General features: G+C 41.8%; 3 protein-coding genes across 3 annotated transcripts; 1 reads left to right on the forward strand and 2 right to left on the reverse strand.

Annotated features, from left to right (window-relative positions):
* The first annotated feature begins 6,969 nt into the window (after window positions 1-6,969).
* On the forward strand, window positions 6,970-9,037 carry LOC116210472 (acyl-lipid (9-3)-desaturase-like). Its single transcript, XM_031544352.1, has one exon. The coding sequence runs from the start codon at window positions 7,214-7,216 to the stop codon at window positions 8,552-8,554; it is 1,341 nt and encodes a 446-aa protein (XP_031400212.1). The 5' UTR covers window positions 6,970-7,213; the 3' UTR covers window positions 8,555-9,037.
* An 886-nt stretch (window positions 9,038-9,923) lies between these two features.
* On the reverse strand, window positions 9,924-12,441 carry LOC116210463 (probable leucine-rich repeat receptor-like protein kinase At1g68400). Its single transcript, XM_031544342.1, has 2 exons — window positions 10,945-12,441; window positions 9,924-10,786 (listed from the first exon to the last, which is right to left on the reverse strand). The coding sequence occupies exons 1-2, from the start codon at window positions 12,302-12,304 to the stop codon at window positions 10,122-10,124; spliced, it is 2,025 nt and encodes a 674-aa protein (XP_031400202.1). The 5' UTR covers window positions 12,305-12,441; the 3' UTR covers window positions 9,924-10,121.
* A 1,019-nt stretch (window positions 12,442-13,460) lies between these two features.
* Window positions 13,461-16,846, reverse strand: LOC116192626. The gene is made up of 7 exons (XM_031521222.1): window positions 16,692-16,846; window positions 14,901-15,320; window positions 14,600-14,772; window positions 14,415-14,495; window positions 14,220-14,295; window positions 14,045-14,137; window positions 13,461-13,946 (listed from the first exon to the last, which is right to left on the reverse strand). The coding sequence occupies exons 2-7, from the start codon at window positions 15,304-15,306 to the stop codon at window positions 13,771-13,773; spliced, it is 1,005 nt and encodes a 334-aa protein (XP_031377082.1). The 5' UTR covers window positions 15,307-15,320; window positions 16,692-16,846; the 3' UTR covers window positions 13,461-13,770.
* Window positions 16,847-17,932: the final 1,086 nt, after the last annotated feature.

Here is a 17,932-nt window from a genome sequence, read left to right on the forward strand (position 1 = left end):
ATTTAAAAAAATGAAAAAAAAGAAGGTTAAAAATTATAATGACCATTTCTAGCGAGGGGAAACAAAAGAGAATTTGTTTAATAATTTGTCTAATAATCTATATTTGAAGGATAAGGTGCCTCAAGAGCATTGATTATGCATGCACAAGTCGATCTATCAGCAATGTGCTCGAAACAACGAAATTCGTCCACCAGCGGGGGAGCCAAGCGGGCTAAGACCTGAGGTGTTAGACTATATATTGATTGGAGCCGAGTTTTTAAGGAAGGTTTCGTGATATTTTTTCACAAGGTCTCGCGACATTTTGCACCTAGTTTTATGTAGCGATAACTTGATAATTCGAAAAAGGTCGTCCATAAAATCCTTTAGGATTTTTACCCAGAAGAAGATTGGTATCAATAAAGCAATGAAATTGAATTTGAGATACTTTAAGTGCTATATGTCTGGTATTTGTATTGGGTGGATGGTGCTTGGGTTTGAGTTATTTCTAAGGATTCTTTTTAATATTTGGTGTGACCACTTAATATTTAGAAAGGCAATCAATCTCGACTAATTCCAATTTGTATTAGGTCACTAGAATTGAACCCAAAATCTTATTTAAGGAGAAATTATGCCGAATTACACGAACCAACCTGCTTTCGTATTAAACTAAGAGGTTTTAAGTACTATTTTTGCATTTCCATATTCTTTTTCTTCTATTTTCCTTTTTTTAAGCAGTTAACTATGCTTTCATAAGCCTCTTCACCGAAAAGAGAAAAATAAAATAAAATATGTGTATGAGTCCCACTTGTAACCGAAAATGATATATATAATATGTATGAGAGAAGATATTACCGTACAACATGCTTTTTTTGGTTTTCTCATGATGCAGCATAAATTCAAATCATTTCTTTATGCAACACAAAAAAAAAATTTCGCTGCATGGCATGTCATTCATATTCCATTAAAAAAATGGCGGGCATGGATGGAATGCTGATGTGGTAGCTTGTTTGGGGTAAATTTTGCGATATATAACAATTTAGGTGCACAAACAAATAAAATATAAGAAAAACTTTAAACGAAATGAGAAGAAAAACCCATTTGCGATTGAAGAAGGCGGTGGGGGTGGCCCCGCCGACCATCCACTCCTTGATCGAGGTCGTCGGCCGGCTCAGACCTCTCCAACGACCCCAATCAAGGAGTGGGTGGCCGGCGGGGCACCCCTAATGCCCCCAATTTGAGGGATCCGCTCCCTCAAACTGGGGGCTTCCAGGGTGCCGATCAGCCACCCACCCTTCGATCTGAGTCACCAGCCAAATCAAACCACATCGGTGACCCCGACCGAGGGATGAGTGCCGATAGGAGCGCCCCCAACACCCACCCCCCCTCGATTTAAGGGACCCATCGGCTTGGATCCCTCAAATCGGGGGGTTGGGAACGCCCCCATCGCCCGCCCAACCCTCGGTCGAGGTTGCCGACGTGGTCTAAGCTGGCTAGCGACCACAATCAAGGGGTGGGTGGCCGAAGGGGCAGTCCCCACCGCCTCCTCCAATCCAAATGGGATTTTTTAAAAAAATCTTACTTTTTGTTTTTTTCCCTAAGTTGTTATTTGTTACAAAACTACTCCAAACATGCCACCGCTTTAGCATTCCCACCATTTTATTAACAGAATATGGACGGCATGTTGTGCGATGAAATTTTTTTATTTTTTCATGCTATACAAAGAAATGATTTGAATTTATGCTGTAACGTGAAAAAAAAAAAAAGCATGATGTACCATGATATTTTTCCTATGCATAAATAGATATTTTTTGGTTATTAAGAAAACTGATGAACTTAATATAACAAAATAAAAATTTAAATAAAAGGGGTACAAATAGTTTTCTGGTGAGAATTGAACATGAATTCTCTTGATTCTTAAATGAGAGCATATGTTGCCATAGCATACGCTCCATTTTTCAACTTTTAGTGATAGAATTAGTTTTTAAAATAAAAGATAAATTAATTAGTAAATTTTTTCAGTTACGAGACAGATTTATGAGTTTAGTATAATGAATTTTTTGGTAAAAAGAGATAATTCATTAAGTTAATCGGATATGCTTGATTTTTTTAGCTTACAGTTTTCGGGGACAAAAGCCCCATAGTATCATTGTTATCAGAACCGGACCGGACCGGCCGGTTCGACCGGTCTGACCGGGAACCGGCATCAAGTCCGGTCCGATTCGCCTAAAAACCGAAATGGCAGCTTTGAACCGGCCGGTTTTAAGCAAAATTTCATTAAACCGACCGGTTCTATGGGTTTTTATGGGTTTCCTATTTAATGTAAAAATTGGTTGGTTGTGTAAGGATTTGAACTCATGACCTCTTGCTTTTCATATTAGCATACTACCAACCAAGTCACCACCACTTTTTTGTTCTTTTAACTCTACTTTTAAGTACTCATTAAAATAAAATATTTATTTTGAAGTAAGAAATATTAAATATAGATACTTTCTTATACTATTGTTATATTTCTTTAAAATCATCATACTTTTATCTTAATTATCATAATTTTTTTAATAATATGAATATTTATTTTATTTTAAATAAACGAGCGGTCCGACCCATCGAACCCCCGGTTGGACCCATAAACCCATGACCCCGTACCCCTTCCGGTTCATCATCCGGTCCGGTTCTGATAACACTGCATAGTATCCTCAAATAAAATAGTAGAAATAGAAGATGGTGACGTAAAAAAAACGAGAACAAGTGAATTAAATTAAGTTAAATCAAGTTAGGTTTGTTTCCTAACCAAACGAGCATGGAGCCCATGAACTTGGAAGGAATTATTGTGGGCGAGGGCATATCCTTCCACCCCTTCGATTTCACCCACAATCTTGATTTTGTGAATGAAATACGAGGACTGACTGGACTCAAAATTCAAATGCGAGGTATATGGGGCCACGCTATATACCATTGGCCCAGAGTGTCCAAATAAATGGCAATCATGAACCGATGATTGGTTGCCTTAGAGTAAAATCCGGAGCCAAGTTTTTCTTCTGGTGAAAAATCCGATATGAAATTACATTAGCACGCGGCATGTTTACGAAGGATGCCATATAACATACGTAACTCACCCAATTATCAGATCCGCCCATCTTGCAACAACCGAGATACCTATCCTTCTAATAAAGCACCATGAAGCTGTGGTGTTCGGTACGAGGGAATGGAAGTGAGAAAATTATAGTGGAAACACATTACTACATATAACCACTTATTTCCTCAAATATTTATCTAACCGAGATTTGGGAATTGTCCTTCATTAATTGTTGATGGCAACCTGAAGTTGTTGAGAGGCCTTGAGAGGGATGAAAGCTAGTCTGCAGTTGTAGATTAATGACATAATACTGCAAACTGTTTATATATATATATATATATATATATATAACGAGTGCGTGTCAACTTTGTCCAACTAATTATTAGGTCTACATGAATACTCTGCATACCCAGATAATAAGCCAGTCTGGCCGCAAACTATACATGTTGTTCAATAAGAAATAATCTTCTACACGATTTTTAAGATGACTCAAATGTAGGACTTTCCCAAGAAAATTACACTATTTAATCAGTAGACCAATCCTATTGGGTTTAAGATTTTGCTTGCTATGCACAAAAAAAAAAAAAGGTGAGGATAATCTATATGAGTAGTGCCATGGAGTGTCGGGGATGGTCGCTTCCCCGAACTTCTGACATTATGATGAAATTTATACATCATAGTTTATTTTTTGATGAAATTGACTATATTCGCTCCCCTAATTCGAAAGTATTACTATTTTATATGTCTCCTTAAAGAGCTCCGCCCCGTAAATGCGAATCCCAAATATGTCCCAATAGACCTCAGTCATATTTTTCGGTCATGACCACATTCATATTTACGCCTTGCTAGGTAATTTGCACAAGTTTTCACGTACGCTTAAGAATCCATATATGATATGGCATCATGCACGAAATATTTTCTGGAAAAATCCTCTTTGTCTTCTTCAATATTATTGGCTATATAAAGCAAACTCCTGGCCGGGGACGAATGCTTATCTGGCCAAATGCCTCCGTCCTCTCAATTGGGATCAGCTCAACTAAAGCCACAACTATATATTTGTATATATACACCCATAAATATATTTTCCAACTATAATGGAGATGCATGATTTACGAATGGGAATTGATTCAAGTGGTTTGACGTTTATTTTCATTGAATAAGGATTCGGATTCAAATAAAATCTAAACTAAGAGAGTTTTGTTCCTTGGTGAGTTGACCCCACTTGAATTGGATTAGTCAAGCTTATTGGATTCTTGTATACTCGAGTGCGGGTAAATTACTCAAGTGGTACAAAAAGTTTGTTAAATGTAACACTATGATACAAAAAGAATTTTTTGCTACAAGTTGGTACACCGATTTTCAAAATTGTTTTAATATGGTGCATTACGTCAACTTTCATTCACTCTGTCAGCTATTGCTGACATGGTATATATTAAATATCACTTTTATCACGTGTAGCCAATTATAGCACGCTATATCATTAATGAAGATATAAAATATAAAAAATTTAAATACAAAATACAAAAAAAAATGCATAAAACTATTTAAAATAAAATAAAATAAAATCTCTTCAAAACTCTCTATCACTCTCGAATATGTCTCTCTTTCCTCCGCTCTCTCTCTCTCTCATTTGTCTCTCTCGGCTCACACTCTCTCCCTGTTCGTGGCTACTCTTACACTGAAAACCAACAAATCCCCATCATTTTAACCACTAGAGTAATTCACCTTTTTTCGAGATAGAAGAAAAAAAAATCATCTTGAAAGAAACCGATTTCAATGACGCAGTCGAAAAGGTCTCAATTGCTATGGAAGGGGTGGTTGCGATGGTGTTGAAGAGGCTATTTAGAATGAAAGATGGAAAAGGGAGATCGGGTAGCACAGACAGTCGAGATTAAAAAAAAAAAAGATGGAAACGGGAGAAGAGGAGAGTGAAGGCTCCGGCGACGATATGGCCGAAGGAGAGGGGAGGGCTTCAACGACTACCCCGGCACTGGCAGAGAAAGAGGGGAGAAAGAGGGGGCAGGTGAGAGGAGAAAGGAGGAGGGATAAAAGATTTTCTATTGTAATTTCTTATTTATTTATTTATTTCAATTAAAATTTTTAAAAACAATATTTTATAATATTATTTGGCCATATCGAATGTGTAAAATACACGTAGGATGTCACTTAAGAAAAAATTAACGGCGTCACTGTTCAATGGATCGAATGCACATTATTATAACTTTGAAAGATTTTGTACCAAATCGTAGCGAAAAATTAATTTTGTACCATAGCGTTATATTTAGTAAACTGTTTTGTATCATCAGTGTAATTTATCCACTCAAGTGCACATGAAAAAAGGAGATGCATAATTTGGTAATAAATAAGAGAAATGGAAAAAAAATATAGAAATTCTATTAAAGTGAGTGAATTAAATCTATTGGTTTTAAATGAAAGACGAGTGTTATTGCATTAAATCTCACTCCTTATAGCCATTTCTTTTACCAAGGCTGTGTTTGGTTCGCTGGAATGAAATTGATAGAAAATAGAATGGATATGGATTATAAATGACAGGGAATAGAATAAAAATTATGATGAAATTTATTTTATTTGGTTGGACGGAATAAAAAAATTGTGAAAACCAAGAATACAATGTAAACAAGATAAAAAGACATAAATACTCATCTTTTTAAATATGTTAAAATATTATATTAAATAGAATAAAAAATGCACTATTGAAGAAGACGAGCAATATATGGCTCCCTCGCCGCCCAAATCGTTCGCAAACAGGGTCAAGGTTGACCTCCTACTCCCTAGCCCCAGCCTATCGACCTGTCTCCTCCACCTCTACCCGATCCCCCGGCGGCGTCTTCCTCTTTGGAGCCACTTGAGAGAACCTCTTCTCTGCCCCAATCGAATGGCCGGCCGCTGGCAATTCGATCAAAGTGAAAGAGGCGACTCCACCCTCGACGGTGTCTCCGGTTTGCGAAGGCTTCGACGATTTTAGGATTCAAGGGTAGTAGCGAGACAAACCTAATTAGAATGGAGAATGGGGTAGAGAGCGAGCTTCGAACTTCGGCAGAGTAAGGGGAACGAGCTTTAAGCGGGGAATGAGGGTGAAGAGTGAGCTTCGAGACGTCGAAGGAGGAATCGAAACCAGAGGAGGGATCGAGCACTTCTAGCTTTGGGTTTGCTCTGTTGAACAGTCGAGAGAAGCATGAGAAGTGGATGGCATGAGATTGTAATAAGTGAAGAAACTTGATAGCATTTTCGGGTTTTCACACCTTTTTCCAAATGGACAATAGTTATTCTGGACATTCAAGGCAGACACACCTATTCCCTATGAAAGCCAGATTCCTATTTCGAATCGGAATAGCTATTTTGCATTTCAATGAACCAAACATTAAAATGAGTATTTCGTACGGAATAAGTATTTCGTTCCTTATTATTTCAACCAAACATGCCCCAAGGGTTTATTGCCATATAATTGTCATGAAAGAAAAAGAAAAGAAAAAAAAACATTAACAATTGGCTCCTCCATCTCAGCCCCCAAAGTCTCGCCTCAACAATCTAATCGGTTCCTTTTTTTAATTACATAAAAAAAAGGGAGGAAAAAAGTAATTGGTCTTTTTTTCTTTTTGGTGAATAAAAAGAAATTCGGGTAAAAAAACAAAAAAGAAAGGAAGAGATTTGAACCCTTTTTGTTTTTTTTGTTTTTCCTGCGGCGCTCTCCTCTCTCACTTCGCACTCCCATCCTCCGTCCATTCCCATCTCCTCCCTTCATCTCATCTCCTCTCTCTCTCTCTCTCTCTCTGCCTCCCACAGATCCGTGAAAGGAAAACCGGTTAACTTCTCAGAGGTGGAAAAAAGATTATATAAAGTCTCAATCAATCTTTGCTTTGCTCCTTAAAGAAACCTTCAATAATGGCGACAGCCTGAACCAGTCAGTGAGTGAAAGAGGGATAATAAGAAGGGTAGATGAAATCACCCGACTCACAAATCCTCTCTCACCAAAAACCGCTTCTCTCCCTACCCCTACCCTCAAAATATCTCATTTCATATTTTACACGCACACACACACATATATATATATGTAGTGAGATAAGGATAGTGAGGTAGAGAGAGAGAGAGATAGAGAGAGAGAGAGAGAGTGATTCTCCTTCTCCATCAATCCCCAGATCCATGGAGTCAAGAAAGCTCATCTCCCTTCAGGAGCTGTCGGGCCACAGCAAGCCCGAAGATCTCTGGATCTCGATTCAGGGCAAGGTCTACGACGTCACCCACTGGGCCAAATCCCACCCCGGCGGCGCATCCCCCCTCCACAGCCTCGCCGGCCAGGACGTCACCGACGCCTTCGTCGCCTACCACCCCGCCACCGCCTGGCGCCACCTCGACCCCTTCTTCACCGGCTACTACCTCCGCGACTACTCCGTCTGCGACGCCTCCAAGGACTACCGCAAGCTCGTCTACGAGTTCACCAAGATGGGTCTCTTCGACAGGAAGGGCCACGTCACCTTCGTCACCCTCCTCTTCATGGCAGTGCTGTTCGTGTCCAGCGTGGTCGGGGTGCTCCGGTCCGACACCTGGTGGGTGCACCTGCTCTGCGGCGGGGCGATGGGATTCCTGTGGATCCAGTCCGGGTGGATCGGGCACGACTCCGGCCACTACCGTATTATTAGCAACCCGAGGATTAACCGATTCGCGCAGGTCCTCACCGGGAATTGCCTCACTGGGATCAGCATTGCATGGTGGAAGTGGAACCACAATGCCCACCACATTGCCTGCAACAGCCTCGAGTTCGATCCCGACCTCCAGCACATGCCCTTCTTCGCCGTCTCCTCCAAGTTCTTCGGCTCCCTGACCTCCTACTTCTACGAGCGCAAGATGAACTTCGACCCTGTCACCCGATTCCTGGTCAGCCACCAGCACTGGACGTTCTACCCCGTGATGTGCTTCGCAAGGATCAACCTTTGGGCTCAGTCCTTCATACTGCTTCTATCGAAGAGGCGGGTGCCGTACCGGGGCCAGGAGATCCTAGGCATCCTCATGTTCTGGATTTGGTACCCGATGCTTGTTTCCTGCCTACCCAATTGGTGGGAGAGGGTCATGTTCGTGGTCGCGAGCTTCGTCATCACAGGGATCCAGCACGTCCAGTTCTGCCTCAACCACTTCTCGTCGAGCGTCTACGTGGGGCCACCCAGCGGTAACGACTGGTTCGAGAAGCAGACACAAGGGACCCTTGATATCAAATGCTCGCCATGGATGGACTGGTTCCATGGTGGGCTCCAGTTCCAGGTCGCGCACCACCTCTTCCCTCGACTTCCTCGTTGCCAACTCAGGAAGGTTTCCCCCTTGGTGCAGGAGCTCTGCAAGAAGCATAACTTGCCCTACAACAGCGAGTCTTTCTGGAAGGCCAATGCCATGACTGTCTCGACCCTTAGGACCGCCGCCCTTCAGGCTCGTGACCTGACCAGCCCTGTCCCGAGGAATCTTGTCTGGGAAGCCGTGAACACTTACGGGTGAAATCCCTCAAGGGTGGATCTTCGTCCCAGATTTTTCGATATCAAGGTCTCTCTTGTGGTGATATTGATGCATTGATTTCTGAGGGTGATGGCTTCAAAACATTTTCATTATTGCTTGGAGTTGGAGGGTCAGTCGTTTCGGTTTCCTTCAGCCTCGTCACCCGAAAATGCCGGTGAGGTTACTGCAATGGAGAGAGTTAACAGGCGGCCCGGTATTTCGGTTTATATTCATGTCTATATAATTTGATGAACTTCAGTCTTGTTCCGGATAAATGGAGGTAGACATTTGATAGTGATAGTTTCCATTCGTACTGGGAAGTATTCTTCAAGTTTATGTTCTATCTTCTTCTTGTTGATTTAACTTTTATCTCATCAGTTATGCCCTTATGAGAGTTTGGATTTTGTTCTGTTTAGGATCAAACTGCGGTTCGGATCTGTTTCATTTGATTCCATAATCCAATCAACGTGGTTTTTCATTGCATAATGCAGCCTTTGCCTTACATTTCAGCACATTTTTCAGTCAGTTGAGTAGTCGAAAATGCAATTTCAGTTGCTGTTTTCCGGAATGAGCATTTTCTTGGAGTCACTTTCCGCAAGGAACCAAACCCATCGGGATCAGTTATTTATCGTTCCATTTACAGGGAGAAGAGATTGTAGGCAGAGAGTGTGGTCCACAACCTTTGTACAAGGAGATGGAGATGCCGCGAATGGAACTTCAAACAGGACCCACTCCATTTCATATAGCACTTCGATTCTATTTTGGTTCTGTCTTACCAAACATGACCTCGCAGCCTTACGCTTGAACGCAGGAGTCATGGTTGATTAAGATTTTATTTTTATCATACAGCTGCAACACAGCTGTTCTGAGCTGGCCTTTGCTAGGATAGGCAATGTAATGATGAGGAATTGTTTGTGATTATTCTCTTCAAAGTGGAAATGAGTTCATGGTTTGCCCGGGCCATAGTCCGACCGTGAATCGAATCCCAGGAGTATTAAATGTTGTCAATTAGTTCCTGTGAAGGGACAGATATCCACAAATTTTATTCGATCCCTAATGGTCTGGAAATTGTTATCAAAATGCTGATAGTGGTCTGGGCTACGATGCAGGGCCCTTGGTATGCAAAATATTGATCAGCTTTCCTTCGGGAGAATGAGAAGATGTGATTTCTGATTCTGCAAACCACAGAATCCTGTGAATCGAATGCACTAGAACATTCGTTTCGGTCCTGATGTTTTGAATCCAAGGTATGTAAATCTTGGATATTCATTCCGCTTTCCACGGGGATTCAGTTTTACCACTTAAGTGCTAAAAGAAGCAAAGAGTTCGACCCAACTCATCGTGACTGAGCTGTGATTGAATGTTTGCAGAGAACATGAAGTTAATCCATTATTTTTTTCATATAAAGAGCATAAATATTGTCGAAGCTAGGAGTCATACAAAATACTAAACATTGCCTCACCTTCTGGCTATACACATGAATAATCTATAACATAGAATGAGGATTGCACATCAGCTATAGGATCATGAACTAACTCCATTCCACGATAAGCTCATAGCTCAGAATCAATCAGGAAGCACTCTCTGAAATAGCCGGGGACGAATCCGAGGAAAGACCATCCAAAGCGTTATTAGCAAGGCCTTCACTTCCTCCATTTTCTTTTATATCTTTGATCATTCTATAGATGGTTCCCATCTTAGGGCGGTCCCCAGGGGCCGAGGTCAGGCACAGCTGGGCTACCTGCAGAACGGCTGCCATCTCTGCCTCCACCACCTCTCTCTCCCCTGACAGAAACACTTCAAAATCAAACACGTCCTTGCCTGATCCTCGTCTCTCAGAGACTTGGCTGACCCAATTTACTAGGCTCGTCTCTCCCTCCCCCATGGCTGCTTTCCCTGTCAAGATCTCCAGGAGGACGACCCCGAAGCTAGAGACATCGAAATGCTGAGTGTACTTAGGATAAAAGTTGCTTTCACCAATGTGGCCCTTCGGGTTGAGTTCTGGGGCCTGGTTCGGATCATTTGATGGTTGAGCTGGGAAGAGGAGGGCGAGCCCCACATCGGAGATGAGGGCATTTCCTGAGTGATCAATGACGATGTTCGAGGTTGTGAGGTGGCCGTGGAAGAGCTTGGCCTTGCTGTGTTGGTGGAGGAAAGCGAGGCCTCTTGCTATATCAGAAGCTAGCTTCATCCTCGTACTCCAATCGACAGGAATTCTCCCTGGTCCTCGGTTCTCTGCAACGAAAACACAAGATTGTCAGCTCGGGAATTGCTCACCAAGACCACAAACTAACTGATGCTTATTCAAGTATAAAACTCGAGAAAGAACATTGGGACGCCAGGCATGTAAAACTTGAACACGAACATGGACAATCGTAAGATAAAAATAGTACCATGTAACAGAGAGTACAAGCTCCCATTGGGAAGATAATCATAGACCAGAAGCAGCTCTTCCATGGAGTGACAGCATGCCCTGAGGCTCACCAAATTCGGGTGCCTTAGCTTGCCGATAATCTTCAACCGATTGTTGATCTCCCTCCTTCGCCTCGCCCCCTGCCACCGTCCCAGCTTCACCCTCTTCACCACCAACACTGTTCCTCCGGCAGCACCTTTGCTGCCCTCCACCACCACCTTGTAGGTGGTTCCGACATTTCCCTTTCCCAGCAGCTCCGCCGATGCCTGCAGCAGGTCCTCCACTTGATGGAAACCCCTGCACCCTTCGAATGCCACCATCTCTCCCTGGCAGTCCGAATTTTTTATGCTAATGGCAGAGCGATCCCATAGGGCCCGATCAAGGATCCCCCAAGCCACACCAGGCCCTCCCTTGCTGGCTGAGCCGCTGTTTCGGCGATTCTTGCAACAGCACCAGGTGATGGTCATGATTGCTCCGAGCACTGCAGCTGCATCAACTGCTATGAATGCTAGCAGCTTCGTACGGTCTCTGGAATGGCGCATTTTGGGGGCAGAAACAGCGGATGGCTTTTCTTCCGGTTGAGTAATTTCTTTGTGGTGCGAGCAGTTGCATGGCATGGGCTTCCCGCAGAGGTCTTTGTTGCCAGCATAAGCCGTCGCCGGGAAGCGGGACAGCCACGCGGGGATTTCACCAGTGAGCTGGTTGTCCGAGACATTGAAATCAGAGATCGAAGTGGACAGGTTGGCCGGGCTGAGAGCTCCTACAAACGAGTTATGCTCGAGGCGCAGAGTCAGCAGACGGGGCAGCCGGGATAACTCCCTGAGTGGAATCTTGCCGGAGAAGTTGTTGTGCGAGAGGTTCACGCGCCGTAGACGTCGAAGGCGGCCTATCCCATGCGGGAACTCCCCGGAAAACTCATTGTGGGAGAGGTGGAGCTGCTTGAGGTTAGGCCATAACGAAAGGTCGATGGGAAAGGACGAGAAGCGGTTGATCTTGAGGCTGAGGATTCGGAGCTCAGTGAGCCATCCCAGAGGATGGAGATCGCCAGCGAGGCCAAGGTTCTCGAGGAAGAGACGGGTGACCCGGCGAGTGGATGGATCGCAGGTTACTCCGAGCCAAGAGCCGAGGCAGGGGCCCGAGGAGTTATCCCAGCTGGAAAGCGGGCTGTGACCTGGATTGGCAGAGCCGCCGAGAGACGACTTGAAGGCCAAGAGGGCGGGAGCGTCCGGGGAGTCGGAGAGGGAGAGGGAGAGGGAGAGGGAGAGGGAGAGGGAGAAGAGGACAGGGTGGAAGACAAAGACAAAGACGCAAAGAGAGAATCCATTGTTGTTAGTTTGCATTTCTTCTGTGGGGGAGCAGGGGGGAGGAAGGGGATATGAATAAAAGGGAAGGAAGGAGCAAACCTTAGCAAGTGCCTAACTGTCTCTGAAGAGGCAGAACACTGACCGTTGGGACCAGAAATTATTCATTCGGGCGGGCGGCCATTATTCTGTCACTTGTGGTCACTGGTCACTGACATTTATTATTTAGGGTTAATTACTCCAGCGATACAAAAGATTTGTACGAATATAACACTTTGATACAGAAAGAATTTTTCGTAACAATTTGATACAAAACATTTGAATTTGTTCCGTTATTTGCCCCTCTAATATTGTCACCACTTGTTGACGGGGCAAATGATATTTCAACCCACACCTGACTAGCGCAAACTTTAAAATAAAATGTATATTCTTTAATTTTAAAATATAAAATGTAACTAAGAAACTAAAAAACCACTTTATCCTCTCTGCCCATAGCTCACTGTGATCGGAAGCTCGTTCCGGCAACTCGTCAATCATCCTAGCTCTCTGTCTCCTTCTCCATCTTCCTCACTTTGTTTCTTTTAAACATATTTTCGAGTAAATCAGAATGACCTCAAGATATTTGTCATCGATCTTCGAAATTCAATTTTTAAATTAAATTTCAGCTGTATTACGGGTAGAGGCACCCTGCTGGCAACCCCACCCTCCACCAAGCTCGTCAACCGGACTTCACCCATCGACCAAGGGTGGTGTTGCCGGCAAGGTGCCCCAACCCTGACCCAAGATATCTCGAGAGATCTAGTTCAGGATGGGGCTGCCGGCAGGAATGCCCACCCCGATTAAGTCCAAATATACTTAAAAAGAAAAAGAAAGAGGAGCCCAGATTACTCATAAAAGATATCATGCATTACTCATGTGGTAATACCAATTCGTTTATTCCCAAATCCTCCCCCTCCCAGAGACATATATCATATGCAATTGCTCTCGCAACAGAATTTTGCAAATCCTTCGTAAAACCAAAGCAACTTCCCAGTAATCTTATTCGGGTTGGCTAACTGGCCTTTTTTTATAATTCGATCATTATGCATTCATAAATCCTTACTAATTTCTACGTTCTCATGTTCCCAAAAGGATACTGATTCATTAAAGTATTTCTAAAATTTTATTGCATGCAAAATCAGTAATTTCTCCTATATACTGAAATTCACCTAGCTTCATCACCCGATCAATAAGATCATATATTATTTGCCATTACAACAATTTGATTGCTACATTGCTCTACTACGCCACTTCCATCCCTCTTAAAGGACAACCAACTCTGTGCTTCTGAACGCCATCTACGGCTCATTCAAGATCCCAATATCCCATTTAACAACGGAAATATATTTCCCGCAGACATCAAACTTAAGTCCTATAAAAGACAACACAATATGTGGCGAGCCTTCAACATGTGCGCTACAGTGAGAATTTAGAATAAAGGTTATACAAGCGAGGACTCTTATCCTCTACTGGCCTCTAGTTTTCCCTTGAGATCGACCGCCCTTTCTGCTGGTTTCTGGCTTCACCTTACCAGAGGCCTGTTTGAAAGGTGGCTTAGCACCCTCAATAGTCTGCTGAGCAACCTTTGGAGCTGCACGGTCTGTTGATGGAAGGGCCCAAGCTCCCCTACTGCTGCTGCCTCCTGAAAATGAAATTGGCATAAGCCAAAATTAAAAACAAAGGCCATATAACGCAGAGGGAAATAGAAACCCGTGTGGGAGCTGGGGAAACAATACATACCGTGACCATTGTAGCTGTTAGAATGATCAGTCCAGCCAGGAAGATGCTTTCTGGCATTTCCTTTCCAAGCTTCCTCAAATCCCACCAGATCATCTAGAGAGATTAACCAAAACTCACTTATTAATTCTGTAAACATTATGATGATCATTATCAAGGATGTTAAGCATCCACATACCTTGATTAAGATTGTGCAGGGTCTCCATTGCATCTACCCTACCATCTGACTTAAGTTTCCTCATCACAGAATGGCCCTGAAAGAAGGAACGCGAAAATTCCTTCACTAGGTACACACTGTATGCACATACATCTGGACTAATATTTGTTTAATGAGATGAAAAGAAAGATGATCACTTGAATGTTAAGCGCATACCCTATTGTTAAGTCCACGTGAAACCCTATGAGCTGCTTCCAATGTAGAGCTGTCAGCCTCTTTACTCTCTTCAAATGACACCTACATCACAACAGAGCACATGAGTAACAGTGGCAACTTGCAAAAGTACGGTCTTTCTGGGGCCAGAAGACCCCATCTTGATCCAAGATTCTATCTACACTTACCCCATCACTTCCCGTCCTCCTTGTTGTAGATGAGGTATAATAAGCACCATTGGCACCACCATATGTCACAGTGGAGCTTTGAAAAGTATAACTATGACCTTGTGGTTGAGAAGTCCCCTGAATGTGCCTGTTTATGTGCCCATCCCAAGACTGAACATGACTCCTCGATCTCCCTGCCATGAGAAAGGAAAAGAGATCGCATTTCCTTTAATTGAATATATATATATACATATATATATAGAGATATATATATATCATAAGAAAAGTATGTTAACGTAGAAGAGAAAAGTTGGCACTGCACCTTCATCTTCCTCACGTCGACCCTCAAGCTGAAGGCCATCAGTGGACCTAGCATGCTTCCTGGGGTTTCCTTTTCTCTCCCGTTCTGCTTCTTGCTCATCATCCGAGTTCAATTCTTCAATAATAGGGCCCCTTGACCTCTTTTGCTGTGGAGGATTATGCTCAATAAATCCACCAGGATGCAAGTCCATGAAAGGACTTCTTGGCATAGAACCTAAGAAGCTTGATCCAAACATGCCACCAAATGGCTGTGTAAAGAAAGGGTCATCAAATGGATCTCTTCCACCAAAGAAACTAGAAATTAGACTCCTCTGACCACCAAAGCCGCCAAAAGGGCTGCCAAAAGGACCACCAAAAGGACCACCAAAATCCATGAATGGATCTCGACCACCTCTGTTGCCCTGCATCTTGTGGAATACCCCTGGAAAAAACAGTAAAAGTCATGAACAAGACATCCACCACAACTTCATTAACAGATAGCAGAAACATGCAGTCAACGCTCTCCAAAGACTCTAAAACAATGCTGACTAACAAGTTCAGTAGGACTCCAAGCACACAAAGAATAGGGATAGCATAAATATCATAAACCAAAATCATCAAAAGAAAGAAAAGGAAAAAACTTTGTATAGATGTAGAAAGCGATCTCTCTTAACTACAGTCAGTAGGAACCAGATATAAACTTGTAAAGGTGTTTGACCCGTCTAATTCTAAACCAAGTCAATGGAGCTAAACTGAGATGCATCTAGGTAGATACAATGCATACTGACAACTCTCCATACAGCATAAAAGTACCCAACTGTGTCTCAAGATAATATATCTGAGCTTAGCAACAGCTCTCCTCAATAAGAGTTCAGATAGAACCAATCTAACTAAGTTGGAACCACTACTCATGTTCATGGTATGTCCAGTCAACTAGATCGCGTTATTCCAGACACAGAATTTGAGTTGCACATGTTGGGAAAAGAATGTCTCAGCCAGTATCCTATAATCAAATTTACATCTTTACCATCAAAAGAAAGTCCCAGACGTTGCGATTATCATGATATAGACAAGCCACACGCCCTCATGTAACACGTAGTGGTGGCTAGTGGGTTCAAAATATTAACATATAGTAGTCTTATAATCATTATAATCAAACTACCATCTTATCCGCTGTCATATGAGGCTAGCATCATGAATACATACTCTATTTCCATATCAATGTCAATTCAAATTACTTATCCCCCCCACCCAAAAAAAAAGAAGAAGAAGAAGAAAAGCCAACAGGTCGAATTGAACTTCATGATCTAAACGAATTGGATCGAATGATTTATTCTTACAACCTCCAAGGACCATAATTAGTAACCTAATGGGATCCAAGTAAACATAACAGAGCACATGTAATCAGGACAGTATGAACAGTTCAGCAAATATTTTGAAAAAAACTAAACTGATAATAAATTGGCAAATATTTTTGACAAAACTAGATGATCGACAAATTGTTAGCTTCAACAAGTTGTATGCCGGCAAAAGTGATGGAAACCAAAGGCGATCAATGTCAACTAAGTCAGAAACGCAAAGATGATGGAGAACAAACAATCCTAAGATACAGAGAAAACATATAAAATTCACTGTAAAAGGAGAAGGAAAGCAATTCAATGCGAACCGTCACTATCAAGCATAGGTGAGCCAAACTGCATCAAGAGAAAAACGCAGAGTTCTACCCAAGCACATGCTAAGCAAAACCTAAACGATCGGCCCATTCGGGCGGCCAAATTGGTTAGGAAAGCAGAAAATCAGCAGGCTCGCTCACCAAACAGAAGCGATTTCCGGCTGTGGAGTGGCGGAGGAATCGGGGGAGATTTTCCGATCAGAAGGATGATACCTCAACCCTAAACTGAAGCTGCTTGCTTAAATGGAGGGAAGGGGATCAGAGAGGGAAGTTTCTGGATGGATTGATCAAAGGGAAAAGTCTGGGGGTCCGGTGGCTGTTCCGTTCCGCCAGGTGTCCCTTTACCGGTTGACCGGTTCTAACCGGTCAACTGGTAAATCAACTTTTTTTTATTTAGTTTTTATATAAAAGCAAATAATGAATGAAAAAATTGCAGATTTATTTTTAAAAAATAATCAAATAAAATTTTAAAAAGAAAATAAAAATTGGAAATGAATAGAAATAAAATTTATTTAGATATTACAAAAAAGTCGTACCGAATTGAAATAACAATTACAAAATATAGATTATTATAAAATTTGATCTATGTCATATATTCAGTAGAATAAGTGATAATTTTGTACAAATTGAAATTTATCACTTGTTCCAAATGTGGTATAATAAGACTACATCTTCTACAACAACGGAAGTTGGGAATATGATAACTTAGTGTAAATTGGCATATTAATGACATTGTAAACTAGTTTTATGACAAAAATTCATGTTCGGGGATAACATCAATTAGATAATTTATTTACATAATTTAGAAATAACTTATTTGTAAGATGAGATAACTTAAATTGACCTAGTTATCACCTGATGAACCACTATTTATTGTATCGATGATAGTCAATAAATGATTGGGGATAATTCAGTTCAAATTTGCCCATTGATCACCAGTTAAACAATTACATAAATTGAGATAACTAATTTGAAATATGTGATAACTTAGGTCAAATTGGCCTAGTTATCACTTGATGAACTCCCGTTATCACTATTTACTTATTGGATGATAACCGATTCATAATAGGTGATAACTTAATTCAAATTAGCCCATTTCACAAGTTAAACATCTGTTTTCACAATTTATATCATTTCGAGATAACTAATTTGAAATGTGTGATAACTTAGTACAAATTGGCCTAGTTATCACCTGATAAACTCCCATTATCACTATTTGCTTATTTAATGATAATCGAAGAATAATAGGTGATAACTTAATTCAAATTAGTCCATTTATCACAAGTTGAACATCTGTTATCACGATTCACATAATTGTGAGATAACTAATTTGTAATATATGATAACATAGTTCAAATTGGCCTAGTTATCACATGATGAAC

The sequence above is a fragment of the Punica granatum genome, chromosome 1 (assembly GCF_007655135.1).
Source record: "Punica granatum isolate Tunisia-2019 chromosome 1, ASM765513v2, whole genome shotgun sequence".
NCBI classification, from domain to species: domain Eukaryota; kingdom Viridiplantae; phylum Streptophyta; class Magnoliopsida; order Myrtales; family Lythraceae; genus Punica; species Punica granatum.

What these genes read in the sequence shown, in the direction of transcription:
- LOC116210472 (XM_031544352.1), top strand. Translation starts at nt 7,214, where the DNA reads ATGGAGTCAAGAAAGCTCATCTCCCTTCAGGAGCTGTCGGGCCACAGC.
- LOC116210463 (XM_031544342.1), bottom strand. Translation starts at nt 12,304, where the DNA reads ATGCAAACTAACAACAATGGATTCTCTCTTTGCGTCTTTGTCTTTGTC. An exon ending in CTTGTACTCTCTGTTACATG is followed by an intron (nt 10,787 to 10,944) that starts GTACTATTTTTA and finishes TTTTCGTTGCAG; the next exon opens with AGAACCGAGGACCAGGGAGA.
- LOC116192626 (XM_031521222.1), bottom strand. Translation starts at nt 15,306, where the DNA reads ATGCAGGGCAACAGAGGTGGTCGAGATCCATTCATGGATTTTGGTGGT. An exon ending in CACGTGGACTTAACAATAGG is followed by an intron (nt 14,296 to 14,414) that starts GTATGCGCTTAA and finishes TCCTTCTTTCAG; the next exon opens with GGCCATTCTGTGATGAGGAA. An exon ending in TAACAGCTACAATGGTCACG is followed by an intron (nt 13,947 to 14,044) that starts GTATGTATTGTT and finishes TTTCATTTTCAG; the next exon opens with GAGGCAGCAGCAGTAGGGGA.